The sequence below is a fragment of the Clarias gariepinus genome, chromosome 2 (assembly GCF_024256425.1).
Source record: "Clarias gariepinus isolate MV-2021 ecotype Netherlands chromosome 2, CGAR_prim_01v2, whole genome shotgun sequence".
Taxonomy (NCBI): Eukaryota; Metazoa; Chordata; class Actinopteri; order Siluriformes; family Clariidae; genus Clarias; species Clarias gariepinus.
Window position 1 is genome coordinate 18,580,070 of NC_071101.1, and position 20,735 is coordinate 18,600,804.

General features: G+C 40.1%; 1 protein-coding gene across 1 annotated transcript in view; it reads right to left on the reverse strand.

Moving 5' to 3' along the window:
• abtb2b (ankyrin repeat and BTB (POZ) domain containing 2b) overlaps positions 1 to 20,735 on the reverse strand; it is a 49,187-nt gene that overhangs the window by 21,364 nt on the left and 7,088 nt on the right. Inside the window, exon 2 of the mRNA XM_053483670.1 lies at positions 2,246 to 2,395. Within this exon, the coding sequence (XP_053339645.1) occupies positions 2,246 to 2,395 (150 nt within the window). The remainder of the gene's footprint in view (positions 1 to 2,245; positions 2,396 to 20,735) is intronic.

A 20,735-nucleotide genomic window follows, 5' to 3' on the forward strand; every position in this document is an offset into this window, starting at 1 on the left:
CAAAAAATGTAATATAAGGTAAAAATAAACATGAACATAATCTCAGCTTTTAGTTATGTGGTTGTTCTGTGCAGCAAAAGTGCAAGAACTTGCTCTGGATTCATGTGTGTGCCCTGTTTGCCACTAGGGTGGCCAGGACTCTACAGTTACTTCACTGTCTGCCACTGCCTACACGCAATGCTGCCAGTACTGCCCGGAGCGTGTGTGTATGTGTGTGTGTGTACCAAGATGGTGCCAGTGTACTCCAGCAACCTTTTTAAGCCCTCACAAGAAGCTCTTTCACTCAGACTTACAGACTCTCCTGTACTGTTGGCTCAGATGAATGCGCTCTTGTGCACAGGTACAAACAGCAGAGTGTCCACATGAGTGCAGGAAGAAATAGACCCCTAACATCAGTGAGCTTCGAGCCTCTTCCTGTGGTACGCTAAATAAATATCCACAGACAGGTAAGACAGGCGAATGGAAAAAAAAACCTGCGCATCAGACAAAGTCCTAATCCACTGGGAGAAGGTCATGTTTTCAAAATATACAGTCCCAGTCAAAAGTTCAGACACACTTCCTAATTCAAAGGTTTTTGTTTTGTGATTGATTTTTTTCTACATTCCGGAGCGTAGAATTTTATTCTACAAAACACTAAATATTAATAGATAATTAACATAATCTGTTACTATTAAAAACAGCATAAGCCATAACACAGAATAAGCCCATTAAATACACACACACACACACACACACATACACACACACACATCTAGCCCTGAGGATGTCAGGACAGATAGGATGACCTCCACTTCTCTACCTTATATCCATCTCAGCAGCACTCAGGATGTCCTGTCACACTAATCTAACACTTTCCTCAGGCTCCACAGACCTAACCAGTGTTTGCTAGTTGAAACTGATCTCACGGGGAGATTCTTCATTCACACACACCCTAACATCCCCCATGTCTCTCTCCCTGTCTCTCTCTTTTATCTCACCCAGCTTGATGTTTAGAGAGTAAACACATCTCTGTCCTCCTCCTAAGCGACTGACATGAGGAGTGTTTACCAGGAGGGAGGAATAATGGGGTAATCTGCCTGGAAAGATAAATATCGCTAACGCTATCACTTTTCCCACGTTCACCTCACTACAAAACCTGGCGGGTTACTGCTCTAGCATGAGCTCACTGTTGCTTTGGATGAGTCAAGGCTAAACATTATTAGCCTACATTATTAACCCAAAGCTGTGACGCACAGAGGGTGTGTACATGAATAAACATGATCGACTCGACCACGGCGGTCAGAACGCTTATTGTATGGTAATGAAGTGTGTCAGTTTCCTGCTGTCAGGAGAGCCGGGAATTGACAAAAAAAAAAACATCGGAGTGACAGAAGGAAGAGGTGAGACAAAGGAGGACTGGTGTGGAAATGCACATAGAGGCGAGCATTCTGGGAAATACAATAGGATGGACTGAATAGGACGATTGTTATTTCAGATTTACACAACAGATGTTAAATTCTCAGCTCTGATTGGTCAGTATGTTGATTCATTTTCTATAAGAGTGTCAGATATAAATTAAATAAATGCTATGAATTAAGACATCGCTTCCAACTGGGATGCAACCATCGCAATTTGTCTTGGCTGATACCGATTCCTGCAAACATTGATTTTGGCTCATTCTAATTCAGATTCTTTTTTTCTTTTCAGAGCAGCACACAAAACCATCATTGTAACTTTTCAGTTATAACCAACCAATAATTATAAAACCTTGACAATTACGTACATTTTGAGGCTATAGGACCTTCTTCAGGTCAAAGCTTTTTTCAAACAATAAATTCCAACTCAAAATGAAATGAGAATTTGACGAGTAGGGCTCCCTGCTTGGTGCTGCAAATGCCATGTAGCTCAAACACGCCCGATTGGCTAGGGCTGCTATGACTGATGTGAGAGTGCACCCCTCCCCCCGAGAGCTCCAGCTACACATGGCTACAGTGGGTTTCTGGTGATCTTCGGCTGATAGAGCAAATGCATCGAGGCGCCACTCGGGCACGCACGTGCGATCAGCACAGGACCGGTCCTATTAAAGGCTTATCGTCTAATAACCACAGGAACTGATAAAGTGTTGGAGAGTAATTTCTCTATAACATGACAAACTGAGTTAATTTGAAATAAGGAGTGTCTAGGTGGAAATGACTGTTTCGTTGCGATGACCTAAGGCATAAGAGTTTTGTTACTGTTCCACAGCTATACAGGGTGTAAAACTCACTCAGTTCAGATATGCTGCCTACACAGGTGGCCAGTAAAGACTGCTCCAGGGTGCGCAGCTCGAGCTGGGCATAAGCGTCCTCTCTGCTCTCCACTCCACCCTGCTGGCCCTCAGTGTAGGGGCTGAAATAAGCCGGCAGAGACAGCACACCTACGGAGATACAAGAGGAATTAAGATACAGTCAAGTTACGAATGCATACATTTACTTCAATCATTTATGATGCGAAATACGACTGAGCCGCTTATGATTTATTTGGCGCCATGCCAAGATCCTTCTTTATGAGCACCAACTGTACAGCGGCGTCATTAACTTTTACTGCCGGATTTATACACAGTGAGTAATGCAGTCACTGCCTGTATCGCCAAATGCACAAACTATATTTTACAGTTTACTTCTTAAAAGCTCTCATTGAAAGAAAATAGGGCACAACCAGTCCCGACAAGTCTCAGTCATCATGGGCTGTGCGTGATTTCACTGGAACTGACAAGAGCCAGCTTGGAATTGGCAGCCGAACACTAAACTGATAAAATAAACTGATAAAATGAAAACAATCCTGTTCTTTAACTGAAATTTCTGGTTCAGTGACTGCTGTTGTTTCACTCTATAAAGATATTTGAATGTGTTTTTTGTGTTCACATGGGAAAGAGAATGCAGTGTGTCCATGTTCAAGTCGAAGTATATTCATGTTATGATCAACATCCAACGTTGTGCTGCCAAGGTTGTGCTTTAATGCCAAATCAAGCTGGTTGGCGTGGTTTTTTTTAGTTAGTTTAAATTAAATTAAGAATGAAGTCATATCATCGACTATGGCAAACAACTGAAAAGTCTAGACAGTGTATTTAACCATTTCCATAACCATAACTATTTCTCAAACCGACAATGTGAGGACAAAGAAAAAAAGTAATCAATAGATACTATAAATCAGAGATTCCCACTCAAAGACTCAACTAAAGACTGATTTTTCTAAAACATGTTTCAGGTAGATTTGTGTGACGTGTGAGACACGGTGACCCTGAGTAGAAGTCTGCTTAAGCGTACTGTATCTTTTAGCGTAGTGATAGGCAATAATGGGGCAGAGTGCTTCGTTCTCCTTCTGAGATTACATTCCACGTGATTTAATCTAAAATGAAATCCATGAAAATCTACGCAGGATTAGTTGTGAAAACAGAGCAGAACAGCTCGCTCAGTGGGGGGTTCTCTACAATATGTAAACTGAGAGCTTATAAAAATGACATGGCTTTTTTTAGCTAGTTTTCTGATTTGCTCCAAATGGTGAGATCACAGGATTTCAACATCACGGTAAGCTGAGAAGAGAAAACAAGAGTGTTCGTTTGTATAAGGAATTGCCACACAATTGTCTGGTTTATGTAACCTTGAAGAAAACATGGACCGAAACCAGCAAACCCATACGAATCCTGTTTGCAAAACATGTTTTATTATTTTCACGTGGACACTGAATCCAGACATGAGGGCATAAATCAGATAAACCCACTTGCCTCTATATTGTTGCCCTAAGGTATAATCTTAGCTAACACCTACTTATACAAAGCAGTGACCACTACTTCCTCCAGCTCAGGTCTTTGAGTTTCTCCTAAACGCTAGTGTTCTTGATTTTATTGTCGCAATCTCACAGCTGGATGCAGACAGATCCATTCCCACAATCCTATACTGGGACTTTCCCCAGTATGACCTGACTGCTGCTTAACTGGAAAGACTGGGCTTCTGATTGTGCTTACAGCTCCACCCAGGGCATCTCTGAGCCAGAATGAAGCGTACTGCGATCCTCTGCCAAATTCGGTGATTGCGTAAGAGCTGGCCATGTTTTATTACAGCGAAGTTTATACTGGAGAACAATACTTAATACAAAACATAGAATAAAGTGAAAGATTTCCAAAGCTTCATCAATCTCTTGCTCTGGGCATAGCTTCTGGTCTGCTGTGAGACCAGTATAAACCGGGGTGTAGTTAAAACACTTTGAGAAATGTTCTCTGTGCGCTCGGGTATGACTGAAAACACACACTTTCCTTCTATAGCACACGCCCTTTGAATTCAGCCCATTATGTTTACGAGTCGTTTCTGTATTTACTCCAGCGTGGTCTTAAATAGCAGCTTCCTGCCTGCTTTTCATGTGGAAGTCCAGAGTTAAGCTCAGGCTCAGCGTACAGTTAAGATCATTGCACACACACACACACACACACACAAAAAGCAGCTCAGTCCCACTGGTGTTAGTGCATGGGACATCCATGACAAACCTTTTCTTTGGCGTTTAGCAGAAAAGGTGCTGCCAAGCTAAAGGAAACAGGCTGGGAACTCTCACCAAGCAGCAAAAACAAAGCAATATTGCAAAAACCCCAGGCATGATTTATGTCTAAGGAACAGATCTAGATGGTAAGAAAGCTAACTCTTACTGAAGTGCATTTCTACTTCATTTGCCCAAGTATTCTGCAGAACCTCTCGGATAAAGATCTTTCTAAACATGATTGCATCGAGTACAGATTCCGAGATATGGTTTCGAAGGGAAAATACGAGGGCGTTTCCCAAAAGAAAACTTTTCAGTTTGGAATACACAGAAATAAATAGTAGCAGCACAAAGCCGAGGCAAATCAGAAGTCTGCCATCCCAGGGTCATAAATTCCACTGGACGAGGACAAACGTTAGCTTGCTGTAAACAGTGTCTTTATGTTCTCCCAAAGTCAACATGATTTACACTCATAATGTGGTATTTATAGCCGGGTGCTGTACCGCTGTTTATAACACTACTACAAACTTCAATGCAAAACACAGGAACACGGGAAGACATTTCTTAATTAACAGTAGATGCCTTACACAGGTGTGTAAATATGACTTGGCAACAAAGTGATCATAGCAAATAAAGACAAACTAATAACCATGAACATCTGTATTATGAACTAATATCTTAAATAAACCTCATTTCCTGAGTCATAAGTTGTTTCAGACTGTAAGACACACCCACGTACAGTTCCAGTCTAAAGTTTAAATACAAGTTTGGAGTTATTTTTCTACAGTCCCGAACAATCTTGTGAATTTAAACAAAACTATGAAACAACACATATGGAATTAGATAATTAAGCAACGACAACAACAACTACAACAGTCAATCGTTATTTTAAGACACGAAGGTCAGCTGTTCTGTAATAGTTCTTGCAAGAACAGTACTGTCAAGTGCATTTGCAAAACCCATCAAGCACCTATGATGAAACCGGCTCTCATGAAGACCTTCCCAGGAAAGCAAGACCAAAACTTTTCCTCTGCTGCAGAAAAGTTTATTTAAGAGTTCCCAGCCTGAAAAATTACAAATGAACAGCACCTCAGGTTATGAAGGCTGTAGCAGACACATCGCAAAATCGACTGTTCAGAACAGATTATTATAGTATATTTTGAATGTCTTTAGAAAGAAATAAAAATCAGCAACGACCATGGAAATGGAAAGTGTCTCTAAACTTTTCAGCGGTAGTCTACATTCTGTCTGTTTAGACAATACATGAATAGTTTGATCATTTGTAATTGCTGTTAACTGCTAGGAGGTAAGGAGTCAACAGTGTCAGGTAACACTGTAACTTTAAGAAAAGCTGTTGGAACAGAGGCTTGTATGCTTTGTCGGTAAACTTATTGATTAGGAAATAGACTGGTAAAGGATTGACTACTTATAGTGATAACAGTAACCAACGTGTTGACATACCTTCCGTCCATCCATTGTCTATACCGCTTATCCTGTGTAGCACCTGGAACCTATTCCAGGAAACTTGAGGCACGAGTCTGACGGGGTGCAAACTCATTCCAGACACACGATCGTACACTACAGGCAAATTTGGAAAAAGACCAGTCATCCAACACCGCTGTAGGGAAAACTGGAATACCCAGAGGAAAGGACAGACACAGAGGCACAGGGATAATGTGCAATCTCTAAGCACACAGACCAGGGGCGAGATCCGAACCCCCAACCCTGAAGGTGTGAGGTGACAGTGCTAAACACTACACCTCCTTGTTGTTTGATGACATTCCACAAAGTTGAAATGTAATTATAAACAGATACAGGGTCTGACATGTTATTTTGTAATAAATCTTCCCATCGTAAGCGTTGACATGTTGCCTTGATATATGAGGAATAAAACGCTTCAGCACTGTCACAGTTTTATCGCTGATTATTTTCCTATAACAACATGCCCTGCTGTGTTTTATTCTTCACTTAGAAAATATCTTATCTTATTGCATATTGTTATTAATTGTTACAACTTTTCTCCTAAGAATAACTGGCTCTGTTATATAATCTTAAATATTAGTTTAGTTCCTTCATTAAAAATCAAAGCCTTTCTTCTTCTGTATCGTTCTAACATAAGATAAAAGAAATATGAAACCTGTAACAATCGTTTATGTGACATATTTCGAAAATATGTTTAATTTTTTTTTAACAGCAAAAAAAAAAAAAGGTTTGAAAATCAGTTTATGGGAAATTGCTTGCATGTTTATTATTGAAAATTCCAGCATGTGGCCCTGTTCCAATCAGATTAATTCTGTGTACTGCAGTGCAGTTAGTGGTAATGTGTTATGATCTGTTAATAATATGGTATTTCTTCAAAAAGATGCTTTATGTAAGAACACAAAAATAGCCAATATTGAGTTTGAGGGTATAACGGTACACAACTGCAAATGAGGAACACATTGGTGCAATTATAAACACATTGGCCGGGCCCATGCGCACAGAGATTCAATTAGAAGTGGTAGTGCCCTTACAAAAGATCGAAATCTGTGTGGCCACCGCGGCCAACATGAAAATCAGCCCACTGCCAATTTGTCTGCTTGTACAGGGTATGACCTTTAACTGCATGTGTCCAGAAGCGGAGAGAACATGGCCGGGGTATTTGCTGACATTCAGCCTGTGCCACAATGGGAATGGGGTTTCCTCTGGGGCCTGTACACAGCCTTGCCCTGGCCTCCAATCTTGCTCAGACCCTTCCTGTACATGCTCTACTAGTATTCTCTAAATAAATAAATAAATAAATAAATAAATAATAAATAAATACAGCTTACAGGAACATGATTAAGTACTCAGTATTATTTAATATGTATTACACCATGTCAATATATTACACAAAAGTCTTATACCATGACCTTATTTAACAGCTTTCCAACTGAATTAAACATGAGTAATTAAATGTAGCCTGTTCCTTATATAAGGTTTTCTCACTTAAAGTCCAAAGGCAGCATTTAAACAATACAAACTAACTTCAAATACCAAAGGTTAACAAAAAGTTCACTTTTCACTAAGCAGCATGTATCTCTGTCGTCCGCCATTGTTACTATTTCTATCGTAATTTCAAATAATTCTCTCCTACCATCTGGGGTTAAAGTGTGTGAATAGTTCAGAGTGTACCACCTGTAGGATTATATGCCTCCAAAGCATAAATACGTTGAAAAATAATAACCAAATGTGGTGTTTTGAGACTGAAGTAAGTGTGTGTAGCGAGTCGTTTTGAGACTAATTTGGAGAAAAAAGCAGACCGGAGGCTTTTTAACATGCAACTTTTACATTTAGATTAATGGCATTGGGCAGATAGTCTTATCCAAAGCGTCTTACATTTTTATCTTATTATACATCTGAGCAGTTGAGGGTTGAGGGTGAATTATTACACCATTCTGCTATTGTATTCTTAAATCTGATTGGTCAGAAAGCCCTGACTAATAACCTATAAAATGGTTCATAGTTTTTTTTTAATGAACTTAGCTAACAGTGCCAGCTGAGTGCCACACTGGACTGTAAAATCCTCCACCTGTTTTTGATTATTTTCCTGTAACAGCATGCCCTGTCACGTTTTATGCCTTACCTTCTAGTACACTCTAAAACTCCTCCATATTCTGATCCTTGAAGCTGCTACAATTAGTCATACTGCCTCAAAGAATACATGTCATTAAAAAACAACAGCTTTGCCATGGGAACTGTCTGGTTGAATGAGAATGTGAATGAATATGTTTAGGAACATCCCGTAATGGAGAGCATCTCCTGTGACTCCACACCCTCCCTACAGACTACTTTTCCCACACCCTGCTATCTCTCTGTGTGACCGAAACAAATCAGCTGATTTGAACTCCACAGTCGCTGAAAATAAACTGCAGGATATCAACAAACTGTTGTCTTAATTCTACAGCAGAAGGAAATAAAATCCCACAACCAAAATGTTTATACATGGAGAAAAGGAAATGAGGAGGTGTGTGTCCTGTAACACATGTTCAAGGTTACTGCAGGACCTTAGCTTGAGCTCTCAGCAATCACTCACACCACACGCTGTACAGTGTGTGTGCATTCTTGGCGCGTAATTGGTCTGGCAGCAGTCTTATGTTTGGTCTAACATGTGCTTGTTGTTCCTGAATGTATCAGTGGGTGTTAAGTGCAAGGTCTTGCTCCTGGAAGACCCAGGAGGCCCCTGAGCTCTGATGTCTGAGTGGGTTTGTCGGAAGGCCACCTGCCTGTGTGTGAAAACATAATCGTTCATTCATTAGGCCGAGCCCGAACGCCTCGCAGCCTGATCTGTCACGCAGGACCTGCCTTCATGAAGCCGATTGTTCGGAGCATGATTAAGACACCCGGCCGTGTTCTCATCCCACATCAGCGCCTGGAACGGTGAAAAAGACCCTCCAGATGTTGATCCTCACTCTGACACATATCTCACTCTAATGGCATTTGAAAGCACCTGCTTTAGAGCTGTTTACTAATGCATACTATATAGACAGGCAATTCAAAGCAATAAGAGAAGGCAGCTCAGTGCTCACACCCTCTCCACTTACTTCCTTTGGAGATAGAGATAAGAGGCTCGTTTAACAGGCTGGCAGGAATACGTGTGTGATGACGTTAAAATGAACAACTGTGTCTGTAGGTGAGGTGCTGATCCTTTTAGCACTAGGTAAAAATAAAGCGGGGTTTATCCCGCCTGGTTTAATTAGTGCAGCCCTTATCGTGGTCAAGTCAGCCAGCAGGCTTCGCTCCCTTCACAACTGCCCTTCACACTAATTACTCATAGTGTGGACTTGACTGATGATTGGATCTGTTCAGCTTTCCATGGCACCTCAGCAGACCTGCATTAAAATCGTGGTGATGATGGCTGTCCGAGGGAGTTTTTTGCCCACAGTGCCTCTGAACTGCTCATTAGGGATGTTTAAAAATTCAATCCAAATTTCTGTAGAGCTGCTAGGTTAACTGCTGAAAGCAATATCCTTAAAACTGGCTTGAATTAAAGTTTGCCCTCATTAGTAGGCACTGTATGTACGAGTGGCAGTGTTATTAACATTCGGGTTCTGTGTAAGAGATTGAAAACTTATGCATGCACATTTTACATTTATAATTACAGCATTTGGCAGACGCCCTTAACCAGAGCAACTAATATTTTTGTTTCATTATAAAGATATCTGTATAACCTGGAAATCGATTCAGTGATACAGCATGATTCTTGGAATCCAAAGTCAATTTTTAAAAACTTACGTTTGCATTTGAGTTGAAAAAAAATAAGCAGTTCTTCTATAATTCTATTGGTGGTGTGCTCTAAACTATTCATGCATTGGCAGGCAGCACAGCATCCGGCATGGTACGAGCAAAGGATATTTATAAAATCCTGACTTGCAATACAGTTTGAATTGGCTGTTATCATGATAATATCATATCGTGGTATCGTGATAATATTGTATCATGATAATATCGTATTGTGGTATTGTGATAATATCATATTGTGGTACCCTAATGATATCGTATCGTAATACTATTGTATCAGGGTATCGTGATATTGTTGTATTGTGGTATGGTAATATTGTATTGTGGTATCGTGATAATATCGTATCGTGGTATCATGATAATATCGTACTGTGGTATACATGACCATTTTATGGCAACATAACCTTGTTGTAGAAAGAACTGTTTTTATGTCTCTGATGAAAATAAAGTCATCACAAAATAAAGCATGATTTATCCTAAAATGTTTAATTAATTCAAGATTTCAGTAGATATGGACCTTGTCAAACGTACACCCTTAATTCTTTAAAACAAGCATCTTTTGTAAAAGTTACTCTGAAATGTAATACTCCTGCACATTGTAGGACCTGATCTTAATTTCTGCTGTGCTGCATTTGTATGGGCCTTTTAAACCTTGGTGGGAATATTTGCTCGTTTTTTCCTCTCTCAGAACAGAAGGACCTTTTTGTTCTAATTGAAGACCAGCTTTCCTTCTCCACTACGTAACCTTTACAATTAGGAGAGAAACCACTAAACTGGCCTCCGATCAGATGTGAAGGAACTCGTCCTCTAGCTGCTCTGCCCTGTGTCAGATGTAACACGCTGGGTCGAGAACACTAAGCTAGTCACCTCTAAAGGATATCATGTGCATTAAAAGCGAAAGGGGAACACAATCGCACTGCTGTTCAGAGCAGACTCTGAGTGACAGGGTTAAGGTAGCTCTGACCGACCAATACCACAGCCTGGGTGCATGGAAACTGAGACTGAGGAACCCAAGCAACGCGTGTTTCTTACACACTGCTAACGCATCCCGTTTGGGACGTATAGGGTAGCCAACCGTGTTGTGTACCATAAAGAGGAATCAGCCTGAAAACAGCCTGCTTTCTTTATAAAGGGTATACTTGTGTCCAAGTCTTTCATCTATTGTTGTATCAAATACGGTACCTTTATGCTTCCTCTATTTCAGCTCAAAAGGTCTAACCCCAGTTCCAGCTCCTGCTGTCGATTTGCACTTCCCAAAAACAGTTCACGCCCATGATTCATCCTTACTTCTGTGAATATTCTCACATGAATCTGCTGCGGTTATCAGCAACCATTTGGTCATACCGAATGTATTTCAGCACAATTAGTCAGGAAGATTTACTACCCTACTGTTAACTGTGTACTATAAGAATTCATAAGCCAGTGTCATTGTGAAGAGCAGAAGTTCCCTTTTGACTCTGGTTCCTCTCAGTTTCTTCCTCATCTTGCATTAGGGAGTTTTTCTTGCCATTATCGCTTCTGACTAAACTGTTAGGAATCTGAATCTACATCCTGATTTCTGTATCGCACCTGAAGAATCGGTCTCAAGCTGCTTTCTTCTACATCTCAAGCTGAGGAAATCACCAACCATGAAACAGCAGTTTAGTCAAAAACACATTATTTTCTGAGAAAATGCTTCTTTATTACAAGCATAGGACAATTTCCCCCTTACCTGTAAACCAATATTTACAGCAAGTTATCTCAACATTTCCTGATGATCATACTAATCATACTGATAGCAAAAAAGATTACTGCAATGCCGTTTTCCTTAGAATTACTGGACTGACTATCCTCTGTTTTATAGTGGAAACCTGGTAGAAGGCAAAATCCCAAACCTCACTTTCCTGGCACAGTGTCTGTGATACCCAAGCCAATTATCCTGTGTCTAATATACTGCCTGTAATTACAAAGACCCTTTCTTCCCCCAAATGATTTCCTTGCATCTCATTTATGCTTTTACCTGCTTGGCACAACAGGTTTCCTCTACAGAGTTTGGCTTTAATAAATCCCAAATCAGAGGTCATCAGAGAAAATGATCAGCGAGCAGGAGGAAATAAAGTGTAAGGGTTTGAGCATGTGAACGAAATTTTCCCTAAGAGAAAGTAAAACCACGTCAAAAACACGGCTACATGGTTTCCAGCCCTCAAGGCACAGAGACATACAGATGTGAAAAATGCTGCTTCGTGACCTGTAACCTTTACACCTTCATGAGACACCCAACTCCCCTACACACCACTGCAGTCGTCAGTAGGGAGCAGAGACCTTGAGGCCTCTGGAGGAACAAAGCTTCTTTGTCATCGCCCACCCCACTACTTAGATAGCATTGTTTTCCCCCGTGTGCCACACCAGACACGTGTTCGGCGCTAGCCTCTAAACGTGGGCTCCGCTAATTCAGACAGTATGTCCAATTACTGTGAGAGAAATCCAAACTGGTGATTACACTGGAAATGATGAGTAGAATAATTATCAACGAATAATCATCTCACTGCCAATGAAAAGGTTTACTTTGAGATATCTCCCATTCCTAAATGCAAATCCTTCCATTACAGAGTTTCTTTCTCCTGGAATTACAATATAATGACCATCTGTAACAAATTCAGCTTAGTCTGAATGCTATTGTCGACATGCCTCCCTGCTTGAATCTCAATAGCATGCCCTTGCATATTTAGATGCCATGCTGATCAAGATCTACACGACACCTCTCCACAGGGGACAGCCTGCTGCTTCGGTTTCTTTTCTTTCTCCGGGAAGGAAAAAGAACCATGCAAACATCTCAGTGAGTCCAGTTAACTGCCTTCCTCATGGGGTAGGAGACACTTGCCCCAGAACTCCACAACTCTACAAAGCATTGTTTGCATCACTGATTGTCCCTTCCCCAAGGACTCAGCTGCTGTTTAAGTACAAGTACCTTAAACATTTTCTCTAAAAGACAAACATCATGAGAGGAGTGCTATCCTCGTGTCGCTCTCCTTCCCCCTCAATGTAAACACAACACCGTTATTCAGATACCAGCCTCCAACCAACCAACCAACCAACCAACCAACCGCACCCCTTAAAGAATTAGCAGCATGGAAACTCTCTGGAGGGGATCGGACTGGTGCGAACAGGTTTGCAATGAAGATAGATATTAAGGATTATTGATGAGATAATATATCAAAAATGGCTTATTGATCACAGCACAATGCAGCATCCATCAAAGTCGTTTTACCCCTAAGGCACGGTACATCAGGGAGAGACAGCGAGCAGCAGGCCTGAAGGCAACAGGAAGCCTCTGGCCCAGAGGCCCCAGGGACCACCCACAGGAACCCTATTCAGACGTGAAGACCAGATGGAAAAAGCAAAAAAAAAGAAAAAAAAGGAATTGAGGAGGGACTGCTCGTTGCTTTGCTTAAAAACCTCTCCATCTGCCCTCCCACAAAATTCTAAAAAAAGGCGTTAAGGAGGTGCACAGGCCTATGAAATCCCGAGACTTTTTAGACATTTTTAGATGATTGTAGCATAGGCATTTCCTGACCAGGCCCGGGTGAAGAAAAGGTCAAACTTTTTTCTTCTCGGGAAAAAATGTGGAACAATGAGTAACTAATGCCTGACAGACTGCTACCGTTTAATAAGCAGATTCTCACTAAAGATACATTCTAAACTCCATAAAACATTCCAAGGTACTTTCCTGACAGCACAGCAACTACTACTTCTGATTATTCCTATGGCCTTCAGACCACCACCCAAACAAGTCTAAAAATGGGGTCGGGTGGACATCCATCCATCATCCCCACCACCAGCTTTTGTGCACATGGCCTGCAACCTGGGTCAGATTTGTCTTCACTGCCCTGTCTGTGTCCTTAGAGAACAGCATAGCTAGACACCCTTGCATTAGCCGTGGACTCTGTGCTCTGAAATAAACACCGGATTCCTCCACAGAACCACGAGCACAGCCTGGTGCCTACTGACTTTTAAACAACAGGGGAATTTCAGCATAACCATGTATGCCAGGGTGCATATTTATTTTTTACCAATCATGGAGTCCATCGTCATGTTTTATACTTAAAATAACTCCCCTAATTAATTTGTGTAGAAGAATCTTATTTTAGTCCGAGGCACTATTCCGTGATAATGAGGTTTGTGTGAAAGAATGAGCAAGTTTCAGCATCTCGTGTGCGTCACGCTTTCCCTCTATTGAATTTGAAGCGTAGGGAGGTGATAATTGTTTTTCTCTCACTGCTATTTCAGCGGAAGATAGGTATCCTGACAGCCAGGCTGAGGACGTAGGGACACGTAGCTGGTACAAAATCTGCAAAATGTGTGAGAATTATTTACAGGCATTCACAGCTTGAATATAAAAATATATAAATATATAACTATGTAACTATAAAACAGTTTATTCTTTCCGTTTTGGTGTTGAATGATTGCTTCCCAAATGATTTTGCTTCAGTGAAATCCTCCAAAAGTTCTTTTTGTTTCTGCTTTCCCACGAGTTACAGGCTCCTTGTGGTCACTCCATCCATGAACCACTAACCAAGAGTTCTGGTGCGCTCACACGGGGAAAACATTCAGATGTGTGTTTTAGGCCAGGAGAGACGGGTCCGGATGCTCGGCTCGCGTTACAAATCTCAGTAATTGATTTTAATCTGCTGACTCGAGGTACGAATCTCAAAACTGTTGCTGCTTTTCTGAAATAAAGAGCTGGCTCTGGTTCAGACTGCTACATGAGAATGGTGCTAATTTATTTCCCCTCTGTGGACGAAAAGCATTTGATTTTCACAGATCGCTCTATTGATGCACTGTGCCATTTGTCCAAGACGGCGGATAAGAGTTTAAAGGGTCTCTATTCACACCAGTGAATCTAGTCCACACCTTAAATTGTGTAAAAGTTTAAACAATAGCTATGAGAAGCTTCCTGAAAAAAAAACAAAAAAAAAAAACGAGTAACTATTGCTGAATGAGCTTGGCCTTGATGTCCATTCTGACAGAGATGATCCAAATTGCTCTCTTAAGCTTCCAGCTGTTACAGCTTTGCTCTCGGAGATGATGACAATTCAAGACTCATATACTGACAGAGGCTGAGGTTTGGCAACACTTCGGCGCTCCACAGAGTTTAACCAGGATGAGAAGCGCTTAGTAGAGAGGCTTTTCTCAGACTTAACTACTGTTTTTATGAGCAACAGAGACAGAGGAATAAAACACATGGTAAAGGACCATGCTGAGATCATGCTGGTGCCTGAGGTGAATAGTAATAATATACAGAGCACCTGCCCGAGGAAGGAGAAAACCCGTTTGGAAGTGAATGCTGCCCACTGGTCATTTCCACTGTTGAAAAAAGTCAAGGCTAGGTGTGATGATTAAATGTGAAAATTAATATAATTCATATAATTACAATGTCTCTGTAATAATGCTTTTTCTCACTAAACTGTTACTTCAGTTGTTGGAGGGATAAATAGTTCACGGTGTCTGTGTAACAGCACAGCAGGTGCTGGTAAAACAATCCACGTGTAGGTGACCCACAGGGCTCTGTTCTGGTCACGCCTATGTTTAGTGCTATTTTCAATCTGACATAGGCGTTGGAGGACAAACACATACCTGCTGAAACCCTTTAAACACTCAAGTGTTTTTCCATTCAACTGGTGCATAAATGTTAATGAACAGGGGTGTGTGGAGAAAATAGTTAAGATCACATAAAAAAGAAGAGAATGATGCAATACATGACAAATAGTGTAAAACACAGCGCTTGTTCATAAGAAGGGATTTAACTAATTTACATGTTTTATTTCTGCACTTATTTTCTATTTATTTATTTTTTTCACTCATTAACTAAAGATACACAGAGTGCAATTATTTTAACATATCATGATTTTTTTCTAATGCAATTATTGTTTGCAGACATTTACATTTCTTTGCAATTTAACTGCACAATACTGTAGCTCTTTTGTGCAAATAAAATGCAATAAATTATTACTTTATAAACACCGGATAATAATAAACAAATGTTGGAAAACATCCTCTTAATGAGATCAATCGTTCAATTACTCGCTGTTAGTTCACATACAGTAAATAAGCTTGACATTTATTAGTTACATATCAAAGTTTAAATTGCAATCACAACATGTGTTAAAATAATCACTTTTCTCTTTTCTTTTTTTATCAAATCATGTAATCCTACTTCAATAGTTTTAAAAAGCATTTCTCCATAGCATTGAGAATTTAGGAAATTTGGAATGATAAAAAAAAAAAGCTAACATTACCGTTAAGTGTTTTCCTATTACTTTTTTTTCAATGTTTTTTTTATGTTTTATTCCTCATCTAATGGATAATATACAGTACTTCCTGGATAATGCGCCAAGATGAACAGCTTAAATGAGTTAAGAAATGGAAAAAAATCTAACTTGTCACTCTTTTAAGTTGACTTATCATGCAAAACTTTTAAATAATTTTTAGACATTCAGATGTGTCTCCAGAAAAATGTGCATTTCTTGTCTCAATTACAGTAGATTTCCCCTATTGTGACGTCATATAAGAATAGCCCCTCCCCCAGCTTGTTCCTCAGCTGTGTTGTTCCCTGGTGGGTGTGGCACAGCAGTAGTTTACTTACATAGACACTCATCTGAGGAGTGGGGAAAAAAATGCAAATGATCTGAGGCGTATTTCAGCTAGAGCATTAACTCTAGGGACTTTATGGGACCTTTAAACTGTGACTTTTTCTGTTCACATGAACAGAATATCACGAAATGTCTGTGGCTTTGGTGTTGTGCAATGAGAAAGTAATAAAATTTGCAAGCTCTTTTTCCTTTACTCGACTGCTGTCTGGAATATTTCCTGTGTCCTTCTCCTTTTTACTCCACCAAGTCAACTCTCATAACAAACTGATGTGTCACACGGAACGGGCCAAAGTGCGGACAAGTAATCAAATCACAGCTTGATTCATTTACTAAGTTTTGCTTTTCTTTAATGACAGAGAGTTAATTAAGTTGAGATGATAATGGCGGCTTTGTCTCTGCCCGAGCTTCGCTTACAGATGGCCAGTATTAAGTCTACACCTCTATTATAACGGCTTTCAAATGGATCTAACCACAAAGACAGTATGTTCTACCCACTGAGGACAAAAGTGTCCAGTCACACGTCTACACCCCCAACCCCCTTGACCAATTAGCCTTCGGACAGAGAACAAAGCAATCCATACACAAAACACACATGACTTGTATAATGATAAACCCAATCTGTATCAGCAGTCTCTGTGACGGAGAGAAAGCATACATCAAAACCTCTTATTGTTCTCTGTGAACGAGAAAAGATTTGATATATTATCGTAAATATCCTTCTTTCCAAATGAAAGCTCTGTAGGCGGATTAGGCCTGAGCTCTTAGAATAACTGTTCGGGCCATGTTTGTACAGAGCACATGTCCTCGCCACATGTGCATTCCATTTTCGGTGCGCATAGTAATTGCTGCCGGTTGCAGACGAGCTCCTCTTGGACACTTATCTTCATCACATGAGCTCAAGCCTAAACACACAAGTCCAGCACACAACAGGTGCTGTGAATGACAATAAGACTGCCAGGCAGGCTTCTTTAAGTGCGACCGCATGCTTCCAGGGGTCAGAGGTCAGCTATAAAGCTGATGCTATATTCAGACGTTCATATTGACTGAGAGTGAATTAATCTAAATGGGATGTTAATGGAAGGTTTAATATGCGCAGTTTTTTTTGAGAACTTGCCCTGATGAGAATAAGAATGAGAATGTAATTATTAAATGGAAACACTGAGCATTTTACTACCATGAACTTTCCACAGCTTCGTGTGAAAAGCAAGAAACTGAATGTCAAACAGATCAGTGAGGTTAAATTCTCAAATTTGAAGGTTGTGGTGTTTTTATATACTAGTACAGCTGTGACAGTGGGCGTGTGATTTTAATAAAAGGGTAATATTAATGTCTTCGTATTTAGTGCGTTAGCATTTCTATAGCGCTGGCTCATACTAAAGGGACTTGCATGCTGGCCGCTCCGACTAATCTCAGCCCAAGTGTAAACAGACTACAGTACTAGAACAATTAATCACTTAAAAATTAAAATCACAATATTGACCTGTGCAATTTCTTAATCATTATTACAGGTAATGTGTATTGTTTAACACTTTTTGGTTATAAATAAATATTGGCAAACATCCTCTCAATAAGATAATTCATCCAATTATCTGCTGTTAGCAAATAATAGAATTAAGGTTACATAATTCAGTTTAAATCCTAATACAAAAGAAAAAAAAAACAGAAATGGACAAGGCACTGACTGTAGCTGTAATCCATGTGGGGTGCATGTTGTTTAACAGGATGCAACATAATCATATGTAGGTCCTCCGCATCCTGCCACTGTGTCATTTCATTTAATTATTTATTTTATTTAGTCACTTTTTTTACACAGTCTATTTATGCAACTAGCCCAGTGATGTTCCTCTGGCAGGTCACAGTCTGGATGTGGACCAGCGTGGCAGGAATTTTTTGGTTGTCAAAATGTTGTGAGGGCGTTAATCCGCCAATGTTACGGATGTTGGAACAATTAGCAACTTTGACTTCATGATGATGGAATAACGTTGAATGAATAGCTTGTATAAAGTATGCGGAAACAGGAACCCATTGTTTCACTTAATTCCCATATTAATAAATGTGCGTAATTATACATAGTTATGTAACAACTATGTAACAGCTGAATAACATGACATTTTTATTGTTTTATTCACTAATAAGTTGCAATCACTGTGGTGTAAGAGGAATAAAGCACTTTAAGGAAGTGTGCTGTTCTAGTAAAGGAATCTGCTTCGGGGTGGTAACAGTAACTCTGCTTTGTGTTGGGCCGCATCACACCACCCTGTCATGGATTCCCCTCCTATAACAGGATCCAACCCTCAGGACCTGGTAGTAACTACAGACCTACATTCCTTTCATATTTGCAAAACTTTTCTAATTAGTCGCTCTCTTTCTCTTTCGCTAGATAATTTATGATACAGAACCGAATAGCAGGCTTTAAGTGAAAATAATTTTTTTTTCTCAAATCCAGTTTTTGACATCGAACTAAAATTAGAAGCGGGTGCTTGCGAAGGGTTTTCAAGTCAACAGAACATAACATAGTTATAAAAGTAAAAACTACCTTTATTTCCTTATGTAATCCCCTGCTACACTAATGCACTTATCCCAGTTTTTCACTAATGCGTGGATACCAAAGTTTTCACTGAGTGCTGAAATACTGGCCTTCCAGGCCTTCCTTTAATGACCCAAACATGTGGAACATGGTCAGGACTGTATGGGGATGAGGCAATGACTCCTAGACAAGTTCTTGTTATGTGCGAGTGGTGTTGGTGAGTTATTGTGTGTACAATTCTCACAAACAGATGCATCTTTTATTCAAGATGGTGACAAGTTATCTGTCGATGTTCAAGGATAAGGCGTTCCACTCACTGAATGCTCATGGGAACGACCGCAACCCGCTCCGAGCCACCTTGGCCAGGAACGTCATACGGCCTCCTTTAAAACGTTTGCACCATACAAATATTTTACTAAACGTCTCATAACCATACCGTTCTTAAAATTTCATTACAAGTCCGGGTATGCCTTGAACGTCCCTCGTATTTAATTATGTCTTTCAATTAACGGACACTCATGAGCTATGCGATATGAACTAACTAGCTTTGTTTTGATGTCAAGTTGCCTTTAAGGAAGAACCTGCTCCACTCTTCTTAAAACCCAGTATTTCAAGCCTTTCCATTGAAAACAGATCATCTTTCTCATCGCTTCCAGGCCACTTGGAGAAAAAAAATCCAGATCATCCAGTTCATCTTCACTGATGGCACAGACAAAACATGCCTCGACTCCTCCGATGCAAATGCGCAGATACAAATTACTCACAGACTTCCACATCAAAGCAGGGGAATGCGGGAATGCAAGATTTCCAGCACAAAAGCAGAAGCACCAGGGGCTTCGAATAGAGAAAGTACGTTTGGTTGTATTTTCAGGTAGACTGATTGTTTTGTCTGCATGTGCGGTCTTCAAAGCTCGCAACGAAACAAGCCTCGCCCGTGGATGTTTCCCACCGGCTCGGTATCAGGCTACTTTAACGCAGCACAGACGGAATTTCCACCAAGACTCTGACACAAAGTTACATCATTACAGTATATCATTTATAGTCTGAAAGCCTGAGCTTGTTCGAATCCATTCTGGGAAAAGATACGCACATACTGTATACTATCGGCATTTCTCAACTTAACACAACTATGGTGAAGCCAAACGATATTCCGGCCACAACACGCTTTTCTATCACAAAAGACAGATGAGATGTCTGCAATATGCCTGTGTAATATCACAGTACACCAGTGATGTCATAATAAATGATGTTGCATTGTAGAGCACTTTCCATCAAAACTGACTGTCTGAATGGAAGCACATGATTAGACAGTAATATTTTACTTATTATTAAAAGCTGTAAAATATTTAAATGATTCATGTAACTTATAGCATAAGTTTACATTTAAATCTGTTGTTTTTCCTTTTTTTTTTTACTATATTGTATGCTACAGATATATGATATTTTGGTCATACTGTCACATTTTGCCATTTTGACTACAGTCTATACGTGTTAAGTATACATGGATTTTGATGCAATGTTACGATGTTGGAACAATTAGTACTGGGTTGTTCTTGAAAGTCAGAATGACTTTGCTGAAATGACATGGGAACAACATTGACTTTATGATGATGAGTGATGATTGAGTGAATGCCGTAACACAATACTACTGAGTGGTCAAGGCTATTTCAGTGGTTAAGACCTTGGCCTACAGTGTAGAAGGTTCCAGGTTTAAATCCCACGATCACCAAGTTCTCCCTGTTGGGCGCTTGAGCAAAGCTCTTACAACCTTTTTTTAAGAAACGTGCAATGTTATCTCATCGTAATTTTAAAGACATGCTAACTTACAAAAACAA